The sequence below is a fragment of the Alligator mississippiensis genome, chromosome 13 (assembly GCF_030867095.1).
Source record: "Alligator mississippiensis isolate rAllMis1 chromosome 13, rAllMis1, whole genome shotgun sequence".
NCBI classification, from domain to species: domain Eukaryota; kingdom Metazoa; phylum Chordata; order Crocodylia; family Alligatoridae; genus Alligator; species Alligator mississippiensis.
The window spans coordinates 2048716-2072576 of record NC_081836.1 but is presented as its reverse complement, the minus strand read 5'-3'; the positions used below and the strand labels follow the sequence as shown (position 1 = coordinate 2072576).

The 23861-nt window shown below is 51.4% G+C and overlaps 1 protein-coding gene across 4 annotated transcripts in view; it reads right to left on the bottom strand.

Annotated features, from left to right (window-relative positions):
* Positions 1 to 23861, bottom strand: part of EPHB2 (EPH receptor B2) — a 124111-nt gene that overhangs the window by 25106 nt on the left and 75144 nt on the right. For all 4 annotated transcript variants that reach the window (XM_059716782.1, XM_059716783.1, XM_059716784.1 and 1 more), the window contains exons 4-6: positions 19455 to 19610; positions 18335 to 18670; positions 3674 to 3798 (exon numbers count right to left, since the gene is read on the bottom strand). In XM_059716782.1, coding sequence (XP_059572765.1) covers positions 3674 to 3798; positions 18335 to 18670; positions 19455 to 19610 — 617 coding nt within the window. The remainder of the gene's footprint in view (positions 1 to 3673; positions 3799 to 18334; positions 18671 to 19454; positions 19611 to 23861) is intronic.

Below are 23861 nucleotides of genomic sequence, written 5' to 3'. Positions count from 1 at the left end.
ACAAACTAAAAGTCCATTTCCAGAGGAAACAATATTAAACATGAAAAATCAAAACCCTTTTCCCTCATTTTTTTTCTGCTGAAAATGGTCATGCTCCCACAGAAGGTGTAATGCCAACAAGCTGGCATTTTCTGATGGAAAAATGTTCCTTCAGCAATTCTTTGACCAGCAATAATGATAGTGTTATAAGCAGATTGGAGAACGCAGGTGGGTGCAGTGTCATGATTTTGTAGTTATAAAGATTTAGAGAAAAAATGACAATAAAATTAAACGGGTGTATACAGAATGGGAAAAGTTCACGAGATTATTATGACTGGTTTTGGCCCAACATGAAGGGTCCTAGTCCTGGGCAAAGCCTGTGCCACAAAGCAGAGGATAAACAGCGACAGAGTACAGCAACTTTGAAGCTATATTATCAGGCCAGCACCTTAAAGAAGGGTTTCAGCCCTGGCAGATTTGAACGAAGGCAACAGTATTATGGGGCAACTCAATGGGCAGCTCTGCTCAAGGTGCAAAGAGCGGGCGCGATGTTGTCATTCCCAAGGGATGCAATGGAGAACAACAGGGAGTGCGTCTACACGGGACGCTTTACTGTGTAGCAGAGCAAGTGACTGCGCGGTAAGCATCGCTGTCTACCCGTGCGGACCCTTACTGCCCAGTAATTTGCTCTGCTTTGCTAATCTACAAATCTGGTCCCAAATGCCCCCTCATGCAGGTGCCTGCCCAGGGTGGGTTTACTCCAGAGTAAACCCATCCAGCAGCATTTGCATGTGTAGATGTGCCCAGGAAGTGCAATCTAATATTGTTGTATACCTGAACAAGAAGCCCTTGCCAAGAATATCAGGAACAGGACTGGTCACCCCCTTCCCAAAAGCATATTGCAGAATTAGAGGATGTCTCTCAGGATTCAAATGGGGATCAAGCCCTTGAGGGGATCTGAGTTGCAACACAAAATGCTAATAGACAAAAATGAGTCTGAGAAGAAAAACAGGCCTTGCTGCTTCAGGGCACAAGACCACAATCACTGGGGTCAAGAGGGGCATTCCCTTGGAGCCGGCCATCCCGCTGTCCTCTACCAGGCAGTACTGGAGCATTTCTTTCTCCAAATCCTTTGGCAATGTTGAGACAAGGCTCTGGACCTGAGAGCACACCGCTCTGCGCCAGCCTGATAGTCAACTTCAGAGGGTGCTGCTCATTTTGACTTGGAGATGGGAAGGAGCAAAGAGTTAACTGTGGCCTTTCCTTTCTCATCACGGACCAGGTAAAGGACCAGACTGTCCGAATACCAAGTGAATCCAAAAGGGCCAGTGGAGCATGAATACCAGCACCTAGCATCCCCCTCCTTCTTGCACGCCAAGGAACAGTTCAGGTTTCAGATACTCCTTTGTGTCGTGCAAATACTGCAGCTAATCCTAGCCCTGGACACCCTGTGCTGCACCGTGGGCGCGTCTCCATGAGACACTAAATGTGCAGTAGACTCATTCTACCACGCATTAGTGTGCCATGACAAAAGCCATGTTAACTGTGCATTAGCATCACTAAAAAGGCATGTGCCGGTGTTACTCCACATTTAGTTAGTATGTATTACAGGACACTCTTACATGTGCAAGTGCTGCAGTGCCGGGTGCTTTGAAAAGCATTTGGTACTGCAACGCTTGCAGTTGTATACTCAGCGAAATGCGTGTCAGCACTGAGATTATGGCAGCAACGCGTTTTTGAAGTAAAACACACAGAAGGTGCTTTATTTCCAAAGCGCACTGCTGCCATTTTCTGCACGCTGACACGCATTTAGCCACTTATACAACTGCATGCAGCGCAGTTCGCATCAGCTTGCGTGTGAAGCAGACTCAATTAATCTCTGGCACATCACAGGGACAAAAAAGTATGCATATAAATGCCCACCGGTTAATGTGCAGTAACTACAGTGCATTAATGCATGTGTAGACGTGCCCTGTGAGAGCTGTGAGAGCCATTATGTCTTGGTGCGATTTGGGCCATTTGGCACTAAGATCATTTGCAAGCTGCAAGAGCAAGGATGACAGCAGCATCCTGCGGTGTATGTGCTGGCTGATAGGACAGGCCCACAAACTGCTGCTCCTTTTTTACATATGTTGTTCCATTATTTATACCATGTGTGTGTGTGTGTGTGTGTGTGTGTGTGTGTGTGTGAGAGAGAGAGAGAGAAAGAGAGAGAGAGAGAGAGTGTGTAAGTGATAGAGAGAGAGACGAAGAGAGCTCTGTCATTGCCTCGAGTGTCTCAGGAACTGGGACCTCTCCCTCCCCGGATCAGTCTAATGTTCTCGTCATCCATCTTGCCACATATTCTGGGATCATTTCCAGGGGTCAAGTAAATGCTTCTAATTTATGCAATATAGGTCAGGACCCATTTAACAGCTTACAAACTGGCTTCTCCCTCCATACTATCCCTCTGGCTCTTGGTGACGAGAAAATAGGTCACAGGCAGTGAGTGGAGGGGGGATTAATCATTTCCTCTGGCAGCTGCTGGGAAAAATATTTTCACATTTTGCATAAAGTTTTTAATTAGCTATTTTGTAATTGTTCCTGTCTAGTTTATTAGAGTCCAGGCCAGGAGGGACAGACTCTCAGGTGGAAAACTCCCCTGGTTCCTCACTCCCTACTCTCAGGTCCCTCCTACCACCTCCCTGGGGCTGGGCCCTGCTCAAGCTCGGGGCTCTGGCCACGTGTAGGGTCCAGCAGGTATGAGAACGTGGCTGGTCTGCACTGCAGGCACTGCAGTAATGCTGTGTCTGCCACAGATGCACTGCACATGTGCAGAGGGCTTCCACCGTGTCCCATGGTCGTACGTGTGCCATACATGTATGGTGGGGGCCAAGCCCCGCTTCACAGTAGGGCCACCCCTGCTCAGTGCAAGACTCGAGCCTCGCTTCACTTTAGTGCAACACTGTCCACCGCGGGGCTCTGTCTGGTGGAGCACGTGCACTCGGGGAGTGCCACAGCCGCTTCCAAATGGAATAGTGAAGGCACACGTGGGATTCATGTCCCACGTTGCACTGGTGCAGCCTGGCTGTGCACTGTCCAGTTCCAGTGGTGTGAACAACCCCCAGGTAGACACGTGCTTAGTTTTGGAACTGAAGGCTATAAACCCACGAGCCTCTGTGGAACTACACCAAGGATGGATCGGACCCAAGATACTAGTATATCGGCTACTGATGTTCCCGCTCCAGGACAGGGCCACCATCCTCCTCCTCCACAGAAGGGATGAGCTACTCTTTGGGTTCAGGGCAAAGGGTCTGCTATCCCCCCTCTAAAGGCCTCAACAAACTCTTGATGTGCGAAGAGTGGGGAAGCTACTTCCAGTGGACTAAGAGCTCCTCTGTGGTGATTTCTGAACAAAGCTACAATGCCAAAGCAGAGCCAGCCCTGTTCTGCTCTTTAATTGATCTCCTGGGAGCGGAAGGGATTGTACTCAGTGCTGTTCACTCTGCCTTTGTGTCAGACACGGTGCTGAACCTTGCTGTTAACCACGGCAGCGTGAATCCTGGCTGCGCTGCCACTCCATGATCCTGGGGCACCTGCCACCTCTTGCCATCATGGCCAGTCCCGCCAAGAGCTTGACACCTAGCATGGCAAGGCTTGCACTACTCCCCCCGTACGTTCACTGAAGGTGGGCAACCCCAGGCTGTTTTGATACCTTCTCATAGTATTGCAGCTCATAGTCTAGGATGACTCCATTGGGTTGGTCAGGTTGAGACCATGAGAGGGTAATACTGTCCACGGTGCGGCTAACCTGATGCATGATGGACACAGCAGAAGGAGCTGAAAGAGAGAGAAAGAGAGAGACAGAGAAATGTAAGTCAAATGCAAGAGTAGATGGCACTTGAACCTGATGGCTGGGGGCTGATCTGGTCATTACAGGGACGGTGTACAGATCCCGGGCAGTTTAAATAGGGCCCCTGAAGCCAGGGTACCATGTGCAGGTCATTCCTGGGGTATGCATATCAACCTTGCGAGTCTGCCCATCTGCTGTTTCCCTGCAATACGTGAAAGTTAAATTAGGGTAGCTTTGCATTGTGTTATTCAGTGATAAAATGGCCAGCTTAGCTTTTACCTACTGCAGAGGGAAAGTGGGCACACGGCCAGTTGCCGAGGAGCAGCAGGTCCACAGTAAGTTGTTGGACCCCTTTTAACTTTAACTTTGTTCATTCGCCCTTATCTTACATCCATCTTGTCTCGTTTTGTTGCAAGCTCTATGGTACAGAGACCACGTACATCGCTTGGTATGATGGCCCTGAGAGAGGCTGAGCACTACTATAATGCAAATACTAAATAGCAGGAAAAATACTGCAGATAAATTAGTTCAACGGAAGTAAATACAAAGAGCATTCCCACTTGGCTGGGACAGAGAAATGCAGAGTATGTTCTGGCCCCGAGGGATACAGCCCACAGCCCACGCTGGGACTATGAAAAGATCCCATCCATTACCAGCACTGCTGAGTGACCAAAACCAGGCACGGAGAACCGAAAGACCGACACTGTACAAACCTGACCGAGCAAAAACCCTTTTCTAGTAGAATTTCCCAAATACGTAAGTTGAATTACTGCATCTATACAAATTATGACCTGGCTCTCTCCTTTGGGTCCTGCAATATTTCAGAGTAAAGGTACAACACACGTAAAATGATTAGGCACCCTTTTTTCCCCTCCTGCTCTGCACGGAAGTATTTCCCACACTGTCCAGAGCATCACCTGGATGATGCCATTCAAGCATCTGTTTGTAATACTCAACGTGGCCCTGTGGGATTTGATACTTTGTTCCATGAAAAATGGCACTACTTTCCAATGACAAAATAAACGGAGATGTAATGATCCTTCCCAAGGCTCTCACTTTATCTCAGAGACAAATGTTCGCTTCCTCTGTCTCCATCCTCCTGGGGGAGTTCCCCAAACACTCAGGCACTGGGGTTAAAACAAAGGAGGGTTTTCCTCTTCCATCCTTTGTTTCTGGGACGTGTGCCCAAGTACACACGCATGCAGTCATTTGTGCTTGCACAGGTCCTGGAAGAGAAGGACCACCTGCGCATAAGTGCATACTTAGACCCTAGAAAACTGGCTAAAAGGAAACAGGATGCCACCCTAAATCAGGGGTGGGCAAAATGCAGCCTGTGGGCTGGATGTGACCCACCAGGTCAATCTATCCAGCCCGTGAGGCCCCTAAAAATTAGAAAATTAATATATATCTACCCCTGGCTGCCTGTAATGTGGCCCTCGATGGCTTGCCAAGACTCAGTAAGCGGCCCTCTGCCCGAAATAATTGCCCGCCCCTGCCCTAAATGCACGTGTAATTATTACACACGAGGAACTGGAATAGTTGCAGTGCAAGAAAGGGCAAAAACCGTGGCGTGTACAAACGCCCATAGAGAGGGGCTGTCGGCGGACACGGTTGTGGCTGGGGGGGGTCACAACACCCCAGCCCCAACAGCTGTTGTCGTTTTTGATGCCGCCCTCACGTTTCTGAATGCACTGGAAGAGAACAATTAATTGTGCTCGTGACTCCAGGTGTCTGCGCGCGCAGCGGGGATGACAGAAGTACTCGCTTCCGCTGGGCAAGGACACTTCCTTCTCTTGTGTGACAAACCAGACTCCCTTTGTCCTACCTAAGATGAACCGTATCCTCCCAATACTCAAAGGACTTGGGACTCCCAGACACAAGACACCAGCAGAAGCCCTTTCTTGGCTGATGTCACTGCCCCAGATTCTCTGGACTCTTCTGATTGATACCTTTTGCCTGAGGCTAGTTCAACACAGCAGAGGGGGAAAAAAAAAAGCTAGACAAGAAACACTGTCAGTTCAGAAAATATTTTCTTTAGGAAAAGCCATAGGCATAAAGTGACAACGTCCTTCCCTGTAATACAGTCTGCAAACTGCTGTGTGGGAGGATATTGAAACCTTGGTGTTGCCCCAGACAGCAAATTCTTCAACGCGGAGACCAGGGGGAAATTCTGATCCTAATGAAAGCAATGGAGCTCTGCCACCGGCTCTGATGCAGCCAGGACGTTACCCCACGTCTCCATGCGTGCATGCAACATCAAGCAACCCGGGGACCCTTGTCCGGACGGGAGAACCTCAGTGATACTCTCACAATGCAAAACAATTGCAATTGTCAAATATGAATGAAGAATCATGGTTTTCTGATGCCTATTTGGGCACCCTGGACCCAGAAGGAAGTGAGTACTGCAACCTGTAGCGTTGCAATGAATATGTTGGAGCGCCTTGCTAACAGAGTCTACATCCCGTGTCAGGGCATGGACACACGAATGAGTTACTGTGAGCTAAGGGTCTCAGCACATCAGCTGCTCCATGGTAAATTAATCCTAACCTCCTTGACCTGGGCTCTGCCTGAAGACAAGGTAGGCATCTGGGCTCTGAGTGCCAAGGTTGGGTCATTCTGGCTCTTGCTTCAAGGTCCACACTGCAGACTCCACAGGCCAAATTCTACCCTCGTTCGGGGGTAAAGCCCCACCGGTTCCCTGGGTGGCTCTCAGGGGCATCCCCCGCGCGTTTGAATGCGTGTGATCCAGATCAAGCTGGAACTGAGCTCCCTGTCACGGCTCTGCGGAAAATCCTGCCCTCTGCTCCTGCAGCAGCCACGCGGCGGGAGACAGACGGGGACCTGAATAAAGGCATCGGCAACAAACCTCAGGTACAAGACGGAGCCACGTTTTCTCTGCTGCTTTTTGTAGCAGCAATAAAAGCATTCGAACAACCCTAATTCCACTGCAGAAGGGGGCCCTCGCTGGGCAGCGCGCTCCCTTCTGCTGGACAAAATAGGCAGTCAGCGGCTTAAATGTTCCTCCCTGTGTTTTCTAAGTGTTGGGATCCTAGAGCTGAGTATCTGGCTTAGCTGAGGTATGTACAATGCAGCAAGCTATTTGCCTCATGATGCCTCTGTGCTGGCTCGAAGAGGTACTTGGTGCTTGCACGTAATGGTGCAACCTGTTGTTACAGAATTTTTATTTGCCTGTTGGAGATGATAAGGAACATTAAGCTATAAGCAAGAAGGAAAGAGCACATGCCATCCATTTCCAATGAGACAGGTAAGGGTTCATACAGTAATATCCTGCCTGCACAATTCCAGCACAAAGAAGGGGGAGAGTGATTCTTGGACTTCATAAATAGGCCAGAAGGGCCCATTACAGCCCCTCAATGCAGGGGCCAACCACCTACGCTCATGGGCCAGATCCATGCCATGAAGACTTGGGCTTGGCCTGAAAAGGCATGATTTGGTTGGGGGGAGGCACCAATTTAAAGGGATCTCCTGCTCTGTGCTCTCACCACCAAAGTTTCTGTTTCCTGCTGAAACGGCAACTTTGCTGCTGGTTTTTTTTGTTTGCCATATTTTTTGGCAGCACCGTGGGGCAGAGAGGGAACAGATTACAGCAAGAGGTGGGGGCAAGGGGTTGGCGGCCTGCAGCGGCGGCTGGGACTCAAATGCCCGCCCTGCCACTCTGAATGGTTGCCAACCCCTGCATTAATGTTTCTCCCTGCACAGGACAAGGCAGGGAAACTCCTGCATCTAACCCCAAAACCAGGGCTGAGCCTCAGCAGGGATTTAAAAAAGACACCGCTTTTTGATCCAAACACTCCACGGAGAGTCTACCCATGCTGACGGCTCGCTATTTCTCTGTTGAAACCTATGTGCACCGCATCTAATATGAAATTGCCTGACTTGAGCTTCAACCCCTGGATTTTGTTCTGCCATTGCCTGGTAGATTAAGGAAGTGTCAAGAAATATGAATCTCTCTTTGGAAGTAATTATAGGTCCTGAAGAAATTCCCTCATTACCTTCTCTTTGATTAGCTAATTTGCTTGAGTTTTTGAAGTCCCTCATTATTAAGCAGGATTCCCAGAACTTGGATCATCCTGGTAGCTCTTTCCTGAAACCTTTTCAATTTTTCAAAATCTTTTTTAAAGTGTGAACCCCAGAACTAGATACAGAGACCCCCAATGGCCTCTCCCATGTTGTATACAGAGATAGTAACAACTCCGCACTCCTCTTTGATATTTCTCTACTTTTGCATCCGTGGATAAAGCCAGCCCTTTTGGCTATGGGACTGTTCTGAGGCCTCACATGGACTTTGGTTGCATGCAATGTCTCCTCCATCCTTTTCAGATGCTCTGAATGCCATCCTCTATTTGGTAAAGGTGCCTACTTCACTGGATGATATTGCACTTGACTACTGAAAAGCGTGGCTGGACTGAGCCCACTTGACCAAGGCATTCAGACAGCATGGGTATTCCTCTCTTGTGGCACATCCTCAGTCTTTCTGTATCGTTTTCTGTGCCTTCTAGGTGATGTTCATAATGCACTTCTACACAGAGAAGAGACTGTGTAAAAGCAGCACTTCCTCATGCAGATCTACTCCTGGCCTATGTCGGAGTCGTAGATGTTGGCTTGAGCATCGAGGGCATGCTTTCCTTATTTTCATTTCCTGTTAGCCCTGCAAGACCCACACAGCCAAGAGAGAGGGAGCGGTGTCTGGTCCTTCTTCTCTGCACACATTTCCATCAGCTTTGCATGTCTGATCTCCCTACGGGGTTGCAGGCGGGAAGGAGAGTTTAACCCAGTTGTATGGGGTTTGCCATCGGCGGAACAGCAGGATCTTGACTCTCCAAACCCTGCCTGCATTTGCAAAGACACGTTTTCATTGTAACCTGGGCCCATTTGATCTGGAACTTACTGAGAGACTAGGAAAGAATCGCACAGTGCCGTTTGCAAGAGCCCTGGACGTCGGTGATCCCCTCTGTCCTGCCATCCCTCCAGCTCCCAAATCCTGCAAGACGCAGCCCAGTGCCTCTGCCCCGACCCCTTCCCTCAAGTTCGGCAGTCGCCCTACACCCACTGCATTGTGCTCGGTAGCTCTCTCAGAAAGGAGTACAATTGGGAAAGCCGCTGTGTAATGCTTAAGGCTATTCATTATAATAAAACTGACAAAAGTCAGCAGGGAATCATCTGCCTATGAAGAGCAGTATCTGGCAAATAAGAGAAAAATAGGCCCATTTTTTTCAGGCTTTGTGTCTCGCATCAAATAGTAGGCTAAAGGAAGCATTGCTCCAGCTGGGAGGGGAACTTAGCCATGGTTGAGCTGTTTCTAGGCACTCTGGGAAGCTGGGATGCGATTCCTGCCTCCCCGGCTTGGGACAGACTGCCGAAGCCTGGGCGCACAGGTCCCATCTCCTGTCTCCCTCTATTCTGTGTCAGCCTGCCACGTAAATCTCGACCACTGCTAACGAGGGAGAGCAGATACATTCGCTTTCTTTGGAGGGGGGGAATAAGCCTGCCCGATCGCATGCGAGTGCTCAGATGAATACACAGTCCAAACCCATCGCACCATGAAACGACCTGCTCTGGAGTCGCCCTGGGTCTGCGCTGCTCCCCCGGACACACCTTCACTAGAAGCTGCCCTGTTCCCAACTGCATTTTAATGGCCAAGGTCTGCCGTTACGCACCGGTCCCTGTCTCCAGGACCATCGCATCCGGTACAGAGCTGCCATTCCTTGCCACGATTAAAACAGGCTCCTGGAGGTTTGGAGCAAGCTGGCTCCACGCTCTCCGGGAGCCTTCCTGCAGAGCCGCACTAGCCGATCTCCTTGGCTGTTCAGAGCCGCTGGGACGTTGCAAGGCCTTGGCGTTTATCTCAAGGTGCAGAGACCCACAATTACGGTTGTGAGTTTGGAGACAAAAGTGGTTTTGCGAATGAAGCACTCAGAAGAAGGGAGGAAAGCCGGGCTGAAGACTCGGACGGAGGGTGGCTTTCCCCAGAGAGTCAGCAAGAGAGCTGTCTGCAAGGTCCCCCGGCTGCTGCGTGGGGGTTCACTGGGATTATGTTACTTTACATTTTGGATGACATGCCAGTCATGGGGGAAAAACCACAGTCTTTCTCCAATTTCTCTTTAACGATTTGTATCTCCATTTGAAACCCTGCCAGGTCTAATCCATCCTTGCTCCCGCGGCCCTGCCCCCTCCCCAGCTGCCGGAGCGGCAGGACGGAGCCCTCCGCTCCCGGCTCGTCCGTGCGGCTGCTCCGTCTAGGTTCAGACATAATCAAAGGAGCTCCTTTCCCTTTCTGGCGTAGCGGAGGATTGGGTTACCAGCCGCCTAGCCCCCCTCTCTGATCGCTTTAATCCCGCTAGCTCATGTCCCGTCAGACAGAGTCAACATTTGCTCTGGAAAACAGTCCTGACAAAGAGCGTGAAGCTGGCCCGCACCTTCTCTTCAGGAAAACGTCAAAATTAACCAAGGAAATGAAGTGGCGAACAGCTGGGAGTTTTCCAAGCATCTCTTCAGAGCCCCCCTGACGGAGCAGAGTCCCCGGAGTCAGGTTACTGGACTGGGAACTGCTTTCGTTCCCGGTGGTCAGCGGGGGATTCTGGCATTTGCAGTTACCCGCACAGAAAACCGCTCTGCCCTGAGGGTCAGACCAGGATTCAAGGCAAGACCTTGAGCTGGAGACAACGCAGCAGGAAACACGCCACGGAGATGCAGCCCGCTGCGCTGGCAAGCGGACGGGCATGCCGGAGACTCCCCTTAGCACAACAACGGGGCGCACAAAACCCCCCCAAATGCAGTCAGCTTTGCAGGGGGATGCGACAGATTAAACCTCAGGGTAAGACGGCAGCCAGTGTGTCTGCTCACTGCGTTTGCATCCCTTTGGCCCGTCTGCTTTCACTCGTACTCATGCTGGGCCAAACTGTGACTTCTTTACTTGCATGGGTGGCCTGGGAGACACTGGGGTTTGGTCGCATGGACATGAGTGCAGCAGGCATCAGGGCAGCTTACCCTGCGCAGGACAGTGCTCGTGAGCCTCCTGCATGCTCATTTTGGGATTCACGCCCCGACCAGCTCAAGAGCCCCAGATGCTTAGAAGAATGGGGTAATAAGCACTGAACCCGCTCATCCTTGGGCAAAGCACTGGGGTGGTCCTCTTCACAGCACTCAAGTGGCTGGTGATGACATCTCGGGTGAGATCTGGACTCTGGCAATGGCAAAAAACACCGTGCTTTGGGGGAAAGAAACCCACGGTGCACGTGCATGCTGCACACGAGCTGAGCGCTGCTGCCTGACTTGTGCGTAACTAGTCCACTCGGAGCCGTTTCAAAAGGTGCAGTAGCTGCGACGGTCTCACGGTTCGGTGCGGGAAGCTGGGAAAGATACAGCAGAACTGCTCCAGCTTCAGCACAGCTTCCTCCAGGACTGAAGTTGGAAAGGGTTTGCGACGAGAGCAGATCTCCCGGCTTGTCCACACACCGTGCTCATAACTCCACGTCATCGTAAAGCCAGCGGGAATTTCCTGAGACCCTCCAGAGCAGCGGTACTCAGCCTTCTGGCCCCGTGCATATTGTCAGAGAAATGGGCAGAGAGACTGGGCCAGGTCAGGGTATCCTGCGGAGGAGCAGGGCTCTCTGCCAACGTCCCCTGCACTCACGACAGCACGGGCAGCTGCACGTTCTTCTGACTTCCGAGTAGAAGTGAAGCCATCGATGAAAAGGTGCAGACTTGAGGCTAGTTTAATAACCAGCATTTCCCCTTGGTGCCCTAGGGCCGGGGGATTCACGGGCCCTGCTGCAGCCACAGAAGATGGGCAGTTTGCAGCTTGTGAGGTTTTGCTTCTGAGGCGAAGAGCCTCAGGTTTCAGAAGCCCCAGGCAGGTATGGCACCTGCCCTTCCTGCACAGGCAGCCCCTTCCAGACCATGCACACATCGTTCGCATGCACAAACTCTCTGGAAAACTTCCCAGCAGGCCCAGCTCTCCTGCCTCTTGGGTTTGCAGCTACAAATGCTGGAAGATCGTGAAAACTGGTGGGCTCTGGCTGTGGCCCCATCTGAAGGAACGAAAGCCCCAGCTGGTATGGACTGCAGTTTTATAACCAGCTCTGAATGCCGCCAGACCACTCACTTGGCTTGGGCAGATGAAGACTGAAATGAAAACCTCTGGTGTAAAGCAGCAGCAGTCCCCAGGATGGCAGACACTAGCACCTGGGAAAGCGTCAGGCTTTGCAAGCACTCGGGAAAAGCCAGGGTGGATCGGATACAGGTGACAGGACCTGTGGATGTGCCACGGTTACTACACCAGCAGTCTCCCTAGGCCTGACGAAGGGCGTTTGTGCCCGAAAGCTTGCAAAGAACTTTTCCCCAACTATTTAGTTGGTCTGATAAAAGAGATCACATCGACCCAAAGAACCTTGTCTGCCTGCGTGCTTACACTGACACGGCGACAACCAGCAACCCTGCCACAGTTACTGCAGCATTGCACGGGGAGCTTAGTCCACACTGAATTTCTTGTGCACAACAGCCCCTAGCCCTGCACACTGTTTGCCGCAGCAAGACGCATTCATCCTCTCTCCCAAACGTGTAAGCCAAGGGTTAGCCCCTGAGTCGCTCTCTGCCTCTAGCGCACGCAGGGAGCAGGGGTGGAAGAGCTGTCTGCCAGGGCACAGCCACACTTGTTAACCAGGCAGAGCCTCCCACCCTTTCCTCGTGGCTTTTGTTTCCTGAACATCGGCTCCAGATGCTGTGGAACAGGATTCAGGAGCCCCGGGCAGGTAGGGGAAAGCGATCCTTAACTGGTGGCATGATTTATAGACGAGGGAAGTCAGTCGGTGGGAGATCCCGCAGCGCCGGTGGTGGGAGGTTCGGTGCATCCGCCAGGAACGCTCGAGCAACATAGCTCATGTTCCAGTTTGCCAACCTCCCCCAACTGGCAGCTACCGGACCAGAAAGAGAAGTCCTGAGGAGACAGCAGCTGGTGAAGCTTCTGCCATCTGGGAGTCCTGGCTCAGGGCAGTCTTCAGGCAGCAGAGAGGGAAGACGATCCAGACAACACACAGCCCCCCTCCGGCATCCTGCATCCGCTGCTCTCCGAGCGCAACCTGCTGAGCGGCAATTTCCTTCCAAAGGAGCTTGCTCCAAACTACAGCAGTTGGGCTGCGGTATCGGGGGCCGCACGGGAGGAAGAGCGAGAGGAGCAGGGGTAGCAGCCACGGCAAGAGCAGCAAATGTCAAGCAGCAGGTTTTAGAGGCGATTGCTGCAGAGACAAATAGTGAGACTCGAGGAAGAAATCCCTGGGTTGGCAAAAGAAACGACTAGAGGACGGTGAAGGTAAAGAGACAGATAAGATGGTTTGGGGAGAAGAGCAGCTGCAGAGAGCTTAGGGGGCGTAAGGGCCTGTCCCAAGGAGGCAAATGCCCTTTGGGGTGCTATTAAGAAGCACTGAAGGCAAGACAGGGAAGGTGGTTGTGTCGCTTTACTCGGCACTGGTTTTGGGGACATTGGAGAGAATCCAGGCATGTGTGATAACGGTGGTGAAAGGACTGGAAGGCAAGCCATGCGAGGACACGTTGAACAAACTGGGTGCGCTTAGTCCGGATGGAAAGAGATGGTGGTAGGGGAACGACAGCGTAGCCAATTTTGAAATATGTGAATACCTGCCATAAAGAAGATGGCAACAACCTGTTCTCCCTTGCAGGACATTTGGTTGCAGGTTTTCAACAGCAGAAAAGCAGGTTTAGATTAAGTCTCAGGAAACCTTCCTAAGTGTAAGGGCAGAAGGGCAATGGAGCGAGCTGTGGCATGTCCTTTGGAAAAGGCTGGATCTGGCCTAGTTTGAAGGCAGGGGATCGATCCTGTGCTGGGGGTTAAACGAGACGCCCCTCGATATCTTCTATCAATATCACAAAATCCTTCGAGCATAACATTCCCACCAAAACCACGGGTTGCAGAATTTGCTTCCAGGCAGGAGCTTCCAGCAAGAGGAACCTGTGACGTCCACAAAGGCAGGTGTCCCCAGGACACACTCGTCCTTCCTAGCACCGCCGCGTGCTTTGTGGCATCTGGGCAGCTCCTAGGACCTCTGCACTGCACTGCTCTCACCTACCAGCTCCTCATCCTCTTCTACTTCTTCCTTCCTGCAACGACGACACGGCGTTCAGCTCTTCTCCTGCCTGTCTCTTCATACCCCTCTTCTGTTCACGTGAAGCTGGCAAAAATCTCTCTCTTTAGAATTAACTTCATCTTCGGAGAAGAGAGGTGCTGCATCTTCTCAGGGTCTCTTTCTTGGACCTCTCTCTTTGGCACTTGTTGGATTTGGATGTGGGGGTCGCATTTGTCTAGGGGGAGTTTGAGGGGACCGGAAAGAAGCCAATATTTCAGCAATATTTCAAGGGGGCAACTATAAATCTGCAAAAAATCCTGGGAAGGCTGATCAAGGATGCAGTCAGTAAAGAACTGAAATGGGTCCGTGTGTCAAACATCACGATTGAATTAACAGTGTCAAATCGCCTCAATAAGATTACAATTTGTATTAATACAGGTCACTAAGCTGACAGGCTATTTTAGACTTCTTTAAGACCTCTGACTCGCACCATGCCACGTTCACAATGCAACACCTACAAGGTAAATCAAAAAGAGGTAGGGGGCAGATCTTAAAAAACATTTGTAAATGGGCACTCATGGTTTGTACTCAGTATGGCATACTTTGGGGATCTGTTTCTGGCCCCGTTCCACTCAATAGCTTAATCAATGATCTGGAAGGAAATATAAAATAATTGCAGGCAAAATTGGCAGATGAGCCAAGAACTGGTGAAGTGAAAAACAACAATGAAGACAGGACAGTCGCACAGAGCGATCTGTACTGCGTGGTAAGCTGGGTGCGTTTCAACAATGGAGACTTCAATGCAGCCAAATGCAAGATCATACATTTAGGAGCAAAAAATGTAGGTCATGCTTCTAGAGCGGGGGACTGCGTCCCAGGACCCGTTACGGGGAAATGAGCAGAACGTGAGCTTCCAGGGCGAACCTTCGGCTACGGTGGCTAAGCTCCTGGATGTATAGAGGGGAATACTGAGTAGAGGAAGGGCGGTGGGATTACCTCTCCGCCGAGAGACCGTTGCTGAGACCTGTTTGTTGCAACGTTCAAGGCCCAAAAAACAATGTTGAAAAAATGGAAAAGAGAAAAACAGAAAACCTTCAGGAAAGAGCGGCAAGAGCGACCGTCTGAAAAACCAGTCTTATGCTGAGAGAGGCTAAAGGAACTCAGCTTATTTAACCTTCTCCGTGGGAAGTTAGGACATGAGCTGATCACAATCTACGGGCAGGCAGACCGAACAAAATTCAACGGCGAGAAATGGAAGCTGGATTAATCAGACTAGAAACATGACGAACACATTTAACAAAGAGGATAATTAACCTTTGGAAAGGATTAGCAAAGGATAAAGCCCCTCTCTCTCAAACACCTGCTTTAGCTCACTGAGAAATTCTGGGCTGGACGCAGGAGTCACCGTGCTATAGAGGAGGTTGGACTTTTCTCCATGCTATGCAGGACTGGATGGAGAAAATCTCGGGGTCCTCCACTTGATACGCCCCCACCTATGGACTGATAGCACTACTCTCCAGCTTCATCAGCGGCACATCCCCCCGGGTGTTACACCTGCTGGTAGCCTTGTGAGTCCATGTTGTAGGTAATAAAAAGGTAGCACTTGATGTCACTACAACTATGCTGTAACTTCTCCAGCAACCTAAAAGGTATTCTAGTTTTCCCAGGTGTTTGTTGGCTTATCCATTTATTATTTTTCTTCCTTTGCTTCCATGTATAAGTCCTGTGCCTCTTCTGCTGCCTTCCCGTTCCTTCTCCTCTCTTCTCCAGACATCTGCTGCATCTTCCCAGAGGGCAAATGCACCTCTGTGCAAGAAACATGGCTCTCCTGTCCATGTTCAGGGGTTCTTCTAATCTTGCCGTACACGAGGCACTAGCTCAGCATGCTGCGTCCTCATCCAAGGGAAGGCACAGAGCACATCCTTCTGCTTTCCTGAGAACAGGAATTTCCCCCTGCAAAGTCTGCTTGGATGCCTCCTTTCCTGTTCTGGGGCTTATCCCTACCTTATCCCCTGGCCCTGTAATGTCAGGGCTTCCCACCAGTGCCATTTGGAGAACGCTGGCTCCCATGAGCTGTTCAGCCAAGATCACTGCAAGTGTCCACCCCGACGGGTGCAGTCTGGGCTAGTTCCCCGACAATCGGGTGTAGAGGTGTGCCCACACTGAACTGGCACAAAAGCCACACATGAGTACTGTGTCTACAAGCAATCCCTGCCAGACCCCCCCCTTTGGACCGCCAAGTTTTTGGAGGTCACAATAATGGGCTGGTGCTTTCCTGAGTAGGGCCAAAGCGAGGAGGCCTGGCCTCTGCTGCAGAGACAGCAGGTAGGAGCCACATCTCCTGGGCAGGAAGACATCGTCCTGCTCCTCTGGGAGGAAGTGAACGGCCCATTGCAAACTTTGCCCACTTCTCAGCTTTCTAGCAAAGCTAAGTTTGAGCCCAGCTGGAGCCTCTAGAGCCAGACAGGCCAAGCACTGAGCGATTCAAGCAGGGGAGGCTGGAGTCCTTAATTCCCATGAATCGTCCTCTCCCCTCCCCCTTCTCTCCTCTCTCCCACACCAGCACCCTCCTTTCTCCCATGCCCCTCTTCCCAGCTCGCTCTTCTATCTCTGCATCTAGAGCTTCTGTTACCAGCTGCTAATGAGGTACATCAAGGCTGCCAGGCTGTGCTGAGTGTAAGCAAAAGAATTCAGAACCTCTAATTACGGAGGAATTAGTGAGCAGGCAGTAACTGTTTAGTGCTAATGAATAGATACATTAAGAGAGGCATCACACAGGCTGAGAAGTGTGAGCCCTGATAATAAAGGAGTGTCAAACACGGAAAAGGAGGATGAGCGGGTTCAGACGGGAGGGGACTAAGAAGGAACCAATTCACAACTTCAGGTATCTCATGGTAACTCTGCTGCAGAAGTGGGAATATTCACAGTTGGTTCATTAACATCACGACCACATTGCTTAATTGCAGGGTGTGAAATCAGAGCATTAGGCATCTTATAAACACTGGAGCAGCAACTCCCAAGGAAACGGAGAGACATCTCTTGACTTGCTCTTGGCCAACAACAGAAGTATACACACGATGCCCGCGCAGGCCGTACTCAGCCACTCCAGCCAGTCGCACGTAATCACACGACCTCCACTCACGTCTGTCTCTCACTTGCACACACATCTGTGTTGCTCACATTACACACACACATTCATACACCTACGTTGACATGCAGCATGCCCAGCGCCTCCACGTTCATGCAGGCTCGTCGACAGGTCCACACCTGCCTGCTGACCAGTTCAGTAAGGAGCTGGTTCAGCCCACAGACTCATCCAAACACCCTTTTCCATCCTGGCTGCTTGCAGGTCTTTCTCCCAGCAAAGCAAAGCAGGCAGAGCTGCCCTGGGAGATGCTCTCTTAATTAGCAAGTCTCACTGGCATGGTGCCACCACGCTCTCAGGGCTGCAAAGTGCACCCTGCCAGACCTCAGAGATCCCGCTGGCAGCCTACAAATCCTCTGGGGCATTAACCCAGAGCCTGAAGATGGTACAAGTGGCCTTTACACCTCCCCATCCTAAAGTAGACCTTCTTCTGTGGAATGAGAAGAGATGTAACCACACGCCTTCAATGAGGAGGTCACTGCCTTCAGAAAGCTGCCAAGCAGCAGCTCCTTGCTGCAGGGCAGGCTGCTGCTTGCTTTCCTTTAGCATATAATAGGAGCCCTTGGGCAGGGCAGGGAAAGCCGTCCTGGAACAGCTGTGCAGAGAATTCCTGCCTGTCATCTGTCTCTACTCTCTGCACCCGTCCTTCTGTGACAACCTCCCTCTGCCTCTGGTCATCCAGTTCTGGAAACCGAGGCACTAGTTACATCAAAGCTGCACTCCAGAATTGCAGCATGCAGGGATATATTTGCACTCACTTGAACGTACCAAGCACAGCTACCAGTAGCCGCGAAGACGGGGTTGCAGGGGCTTTAGTGTGAGCTGCACACAGCACTGTGTACCTAAGGTGCATTCGGAAGTCACTAGCCTGTGCCAAAGCCCATCTGGCCGTGTCTTCACTGCTACTGTTTCCTGATATCCAGATGAAGGTTGTGCAGGTATGCTTAGCTACGCTGCCATGACGCAGCAGTATAAAAGTACCCACAAAAATAATCCTGTTGGGGTTCTGCAGGTAAGACATGCCAGGAAATTCATGCTGAGATGGCAGCCCCAAAGCTCTTTTCAGGTGGACCTCTGGACCGCACAGTCTCTGCTGACATAGACTTGTTGGAAAACAAGACATGTTTTGGGATACGGCCTAGGAACATCCAGGTTACTGAATGCCCATTAGGTGGATAGGATTTTTGGTCACTACGGTGCCTAAAAGGTGAGTCGCTCCTAGCCCTATCCTCTCCCCGGTCTCAGTCTGGCTCAGCAGAGGACACAGCAATTCCTTACCAGCTTGGTTGGTGGTGATGTTCACCGAGGCAAACTGTGGGGAGAAGGGGCTCTGGTCGGTGACCCCATTCACCGCTTGGATCTCAAAGGTGTACTGGGTGTGGGCCAGAAGGTCACTGATGTAAATGCGGGGCTCCGTGAGGCCCAGCTGGCGCGGGGTGAACTGGACGTTGTCTCCACAGCGGGTGCAGGCTCCACGCCCCGAGCCACAGCTCTTGCAGATGATGTTGTAGACCAGGTCCTCGCGGCCCCCCGAGTCCCGAGGCGGAGTCCATTCCAGCATCAGCGATGTCTCATTTACGCTGGAGATCACAGCCTGGGGGGCAGACGGGATGGCTGTGTTGGGCAAGAGAGAGAGAGAGGCTGTGTGAGTCCATGCCCTGCTCCATCCCACATGCACCTTCCTATTCCTCTGCCTCACAGTCCAGGTGAGGCTGCCCTGGGGTGTCCTGCTCTTCCACAGCGACGTGGGAGGATGAATAGCAGCTACGTCTAAGAGAAACAGCTTCCAGACCCTTCATCTCCAACCGGGTATGAATAGAGGCCCTGTTTGGCTGGGTGCTGCTCACACATGTAGCAGGACCTTGCCCTAGAGAGCTTACAGTCTCGACAGAGTGAAAAGGCCAAGTTAACTGCTTAGCCGGGAATAGAGCACAGGTCTCCCTTACACCAAGCCCTCAAACCCAGGCTGATTCTTTTTGGGGTTCTTTCTACAAGCCTTTTGAAGAGCTGTGGTTGTTCCTGTTTGTGCCGTGCACCAGTTTTAATTCTCTGGGTGCCTACAGCTCAGATTTACTCCCTAGAGGAAAGTTATTTTGGTGCCAAACTCAGAGTGCGGGAGCCTAAGTTCCTGTGTGCAAAGTGTGTTTCAGACACCTTTGCTAGTAGACCTCCTGCTCAGCTTGGATGCCAAGTAAGGCTGGACACTGCGGATAGTTGCTCAGCCCTCCAGTGGCCTTTAGACAGCAGCTGGTGGGTATCAGAAGGGAGTCACTTGGGAACATGGGCAGCTCTGAGCTGCAATGGTTCATTAGACACCACCTGGTAGTTTATATCACTTATATCCCTCTTTTCTATGTTGGTACCATCCCATGCCACCCCTAGCCTGGAGGTCACTTACTGGTGCAAGGCATGTCGAGAGGGTCGGAGTCTGCACGGTAATAGCCGTTTCGGCACACACAATTAGTGGCCCCTTCTGAAGTCGTCCGGCTGTTAATTGGGCAGTGGACACATCCTTCATCCCCTTGGCTTGCCTTGAACGTCCCTGATGGGCAGCCTGCAAAGAAGCAAGAACAGCATTCAGTGAGAGGAAAGTCCCCCCGCTCCTCTGAGGCCCAGGGTTGAAAGGTGCTGTGTGGCCAGCGTGGAGGGGGAAGGGGTTTCCTGAGTCCCAGCAGATAACCCAGGAAACAAAAACAGGAGCTTTGCAATGTCCAAACCCCAAATCCAACAATTTGAGATGCACTGGAGGAGGAGTAACTGGTTTGCAACCCACCTGGAGTCTAGCCCTGCTCTTCCCTCTGACGGTGGGCACGCGCAGACAGACCCAGAGGAGCTCTAAAGGGACTTTTCTTTCACAACTGCACCGCTTGTTTTTGCCCAACATCCTACTGTCAATGCCTGGAAACAGCAGCCATGTCCTATGGCAGCAGATAAAAGTCTGGCCCAGCTAGGACTTGGACCTGAACATCCTTTAGCCACGACACGCCTTCCACAGCACGGAGAGGGGCTGTATAAGCAGTGGCAGCTGTGCAGCCTCTTCCAGCCCTCCTGACACTGGTGGCAAAGCCCATCACAAATACACAACCTGCTACGTGTGTGTGATGGGCTGCCAGTCACAGTTCAATCACGCTGCAAAATATGGCAAATCGCAGATGCAGTGGAAATGGCCACAGACTCCACCGCAAAGTGTCTCACCCAGCAAAACACACCAAGAGCCGGGAGGACCCCAAAAGCCAAAGCTGGCCCCCAAAGCTGGGCTGTAGAAGTCCTTTTGCCTTGCTCTGGACACTTATTCCTGACCTTTTCTGTTAATTTATGACACAATCCATGTAGTCTAAAGGACAGTGGGTACTTTTTATACTGAAACATATAGTACATGTACATCCAAATTTGCTTTACCAGAAAGGCTTGTTGAAACCAGTAGATTTATATGGAATATCTCCCACTACCAGGAAACCAGCCTGTACCACAAGGATCAAAGAAATAGCTTGAGAAGGTCACAGATTAGGCGTTCTCCAAGTCTGTAGTGCCCGAAAATGTAGTCTAACATCTCTCCTGAAAAAATCACTGCCTCTCCCGTATTTCCTGGACCATCACGGCTGCAACATCACTTATTCTGAACAAAGCACTGCATTTATTTTCAGTGTTGTTTTTATCTTTATTTTTATTTACCAAAAGTTTTTCTTAATTACCATTAGGAAAAGCTGGTCTTGGAACATTGCTTATAAAGACAGAAAGTAGCATTTTGAAAATGTCAAAACAACTGACTTTTTAGATGTTTTTTTTCTTCTTTGCTTCCCTTTTTTGGCTGGAAGTAATCGCCGTGCTCAGCAAGAATTCGCAAACAGTTTTGGTCTGATCTCATCACTGGAATAAATTAAAAGCTTTTCCCTGCTCTAGTAATGAGAGCTCGAGATACTAACAGAACCATGAACAGCAATCAGTAGAAAAGAAGACTTTAATTGCCCGACTGAGACAACTTCTCTAAATATCAAGACTTTTGTGGGTAAAAGAGCTGGATCTGTTGGGTGCTGAGCCTGCTTCCCCAACCCTAGCAAGGGTTTTATTTTCAGGTCTTGGGGCTGAGCACTGAATCCCAGCAGGTTCATTCAGTCACATGAGACCCTTGCGGATGCTCCTCTGCTTTGTCCCTAGCATTATAAGGGACCTCCCACCCCAATTTTGGGGCAGGATGAAAGGGCCTCGATCTCAAGAGGTATTTGATCGAAGGAGCCCATGCCTCACCCCAAACTGCTATGGTCCCTGAATTTCAGACTGGTTTAACCGTGCATGTCGATCTAAAACGGAGGTTAAAAAAATACCTTGCTGCGACTTGAAATATGGTGCTGTTGTTGCTCCTCAATAACACTGCGAACTACTCATCTGTCACCTCTCTCAACAGATTAACACTCCCTGTGACATATCTGTAATGAAAATGTGCTGCGAGTTGGGTCAGAAATGAAGCTGAGCACTTAGGGAGCCAGGGAAGGAGAGGGGGTTTGGAGACCCAGGAACCTAAGCGGAAGGAGCATGAACTTCTCAATCAAGACACTCAGACTGGCAGAGGGAAGGGGCTTTGTAATAGAAACTGTGGATTTTTTGTTATTTGAAAACTGAACATTTTTTTGGTTGGCCCCTACCCAGGCGCAGCCTTTCAGGGTCTTGATTTTCTGACAACAAAAGACTTTGAGGAAAGCAGACGCCTTTCTGAAATCTGGTGTGTGCAGCAGTGAGCCCACTGCTTCTTACTGAGAGGGAAGAGGCCGGCACAGCTGGGCAGCAAAGAGAAGCAGCTAGAGATGAAAGAATGGGAGAAACACATAACCCTCGCAGGCCAGGAAAATGCACACGGTATCTTCAGAAGACAGGAGCAGGAACAAAAATTCATAACTTTACTTGACACTAAAAACCACAGACTACCCACAGACAATAGCCTTGCAGCTCATGACTGCTTCTTGCCTTTTAAATGGGCTCATCGTTTCGGTTTATCTATTCCAGTGACACTCAACCGGGGGTTGCGCCAACCTGGGCTGCCCTGAGGTCCTTTCCAGGGGGCCGCGGGGTGGCACACGTTAGCACTGTTCATTGTGAAACCCCGACTTGCAGGATAAACCCGGAGATTTCCACTAGAAATCCAGGCTGCTAGGGATGCTCTGGGGTCTTGCTGAGCTCTCTGCAACAGAAGAACTGCTCTAGTATTTTTCCAGAGTCAAAGAACGAGCGAGAGCTGAGAGCCGGCATTTTCCAAGGGATGCCCTGAGGATTACGTGAGTTGCCTTGGAGTCTACAGGGGTTGAGAAGCACTGATTGCTCTGCTATGATAACTTCCCCAGCCCCAGGGGTGGGAAAGGCCACTAGCCATGGCCTGCTCCACTTTCCCCAGGACTGCAAAAGAAACAGGGCAGGCGTTATTAGGGCCCACAGGGTGTTTCAGCTCCCCGTCTCCTGCTTGCAAGCTGAGGGCACCCAACAGTTTTGCAAAGCAGGAGGCACTAGCCGGGGGCCCTGTCAGGCTCTGCGAAGGTGCCTACCTCTCAGCTCCCCGCCTGCAGCTGCTTTGACTCCAGGCGGCAGCGGGTGAGCTCCAGGGACCCCTCCAGCTGTTCTGCCAGCCACCAGCTCGGAGGCCGCGTGCTTGCGTGTGTGGTGCATGGGACAGGAGCACGGGGTAGTGCGCAGGAGCTGGGCAAGGAGAGCGCTCGGACCAGCTGGGGGGCTTTCTCTTCCTCTCGTGGCTAGGAGAGAGTCCAGCTGTTCGGGAAGGGAGTTTACTGCTCCGTGCTGAACAGGGGCTCTGGGAGGGCAGCCCTGATTTCACCACCAGCATCGAAGGTGCTGAGAAGAAATGATGCACCTGCAGCATCTCGCCCCTGCAGTGGCTTGGCCTACAGCCTCCCGCCTGCCCGATCTTGCTGACTGCTGCCCCCACATCAGGGCTGGCTGGGCTCAGCTCAGGCTAGCAGAAAGCCCAGGCATGCTGAGCTAATTCCCCGGACAGCAATCACCAAAGCCACGTTTGGTGCACGGAGCCCACAAAGTGTCGTCTCCTTCCAGGGCTGTTCCTTATAGTCTGTCGTCCTCCAGGGCTGTTCCCCGCAGGTGGAATTGTTTGCTGCCGTCTGGGCTATGGGTTGGGGCAGGACAAGCCCCTGCTGTGTCATCTTTGTGCTGGATAGAGACCTCCCGGGGTTGGAGAGCCAGGCCCGTTGCACCACCTACACGGCGTCTCCTTTCCACGAGAGCCTGGGGTGCTTGCGATGCCACCTGGGAGAAGGGTCTGGCTTGCAGATTCGAACCAGGCTGAGTTGTGTGGAGACGAGGCTGAGCGGTGACAGCATCTCCAAACAGGCCTCCCCATCCTTGCAGACAGGTCGAGCAACCCCTCCCAGCTCCCTCCACATCCTCCCTGCGGACAACTCACATCACCCAGCTCTCCCAGGCAATTACAGCTTTCAAAGTGGCAGCACTTCACCCACAGAAAGGGGTCTAACGAAGGACACTCTGTCCTGTCTGCTTGGCTTTGCTTCATCCCACGCAGCCCAGGACAGGTTTTTTTAATGCATGACAGAAAACAGCAGCATTGGCTTTGTCAGAGCTGCCAACCTGGCCTCCCCGCCACCCTCCTCGCCTCCCAGGCCTCCTCGCTGTGTGTGCAGGGAGCGGAGGGACAGAGGGTTGTTGGTGCTGGGTGTGTTTGGAGCCTGGCAGCAGCTCCTCCTGCAATGTCGTGTCCCCCCCAGCTACTCTGCACAAAGCGAAGTCTGGGAGCTGCACCGAGCCCGTGGCACATGCAGGTCCTTGCCCG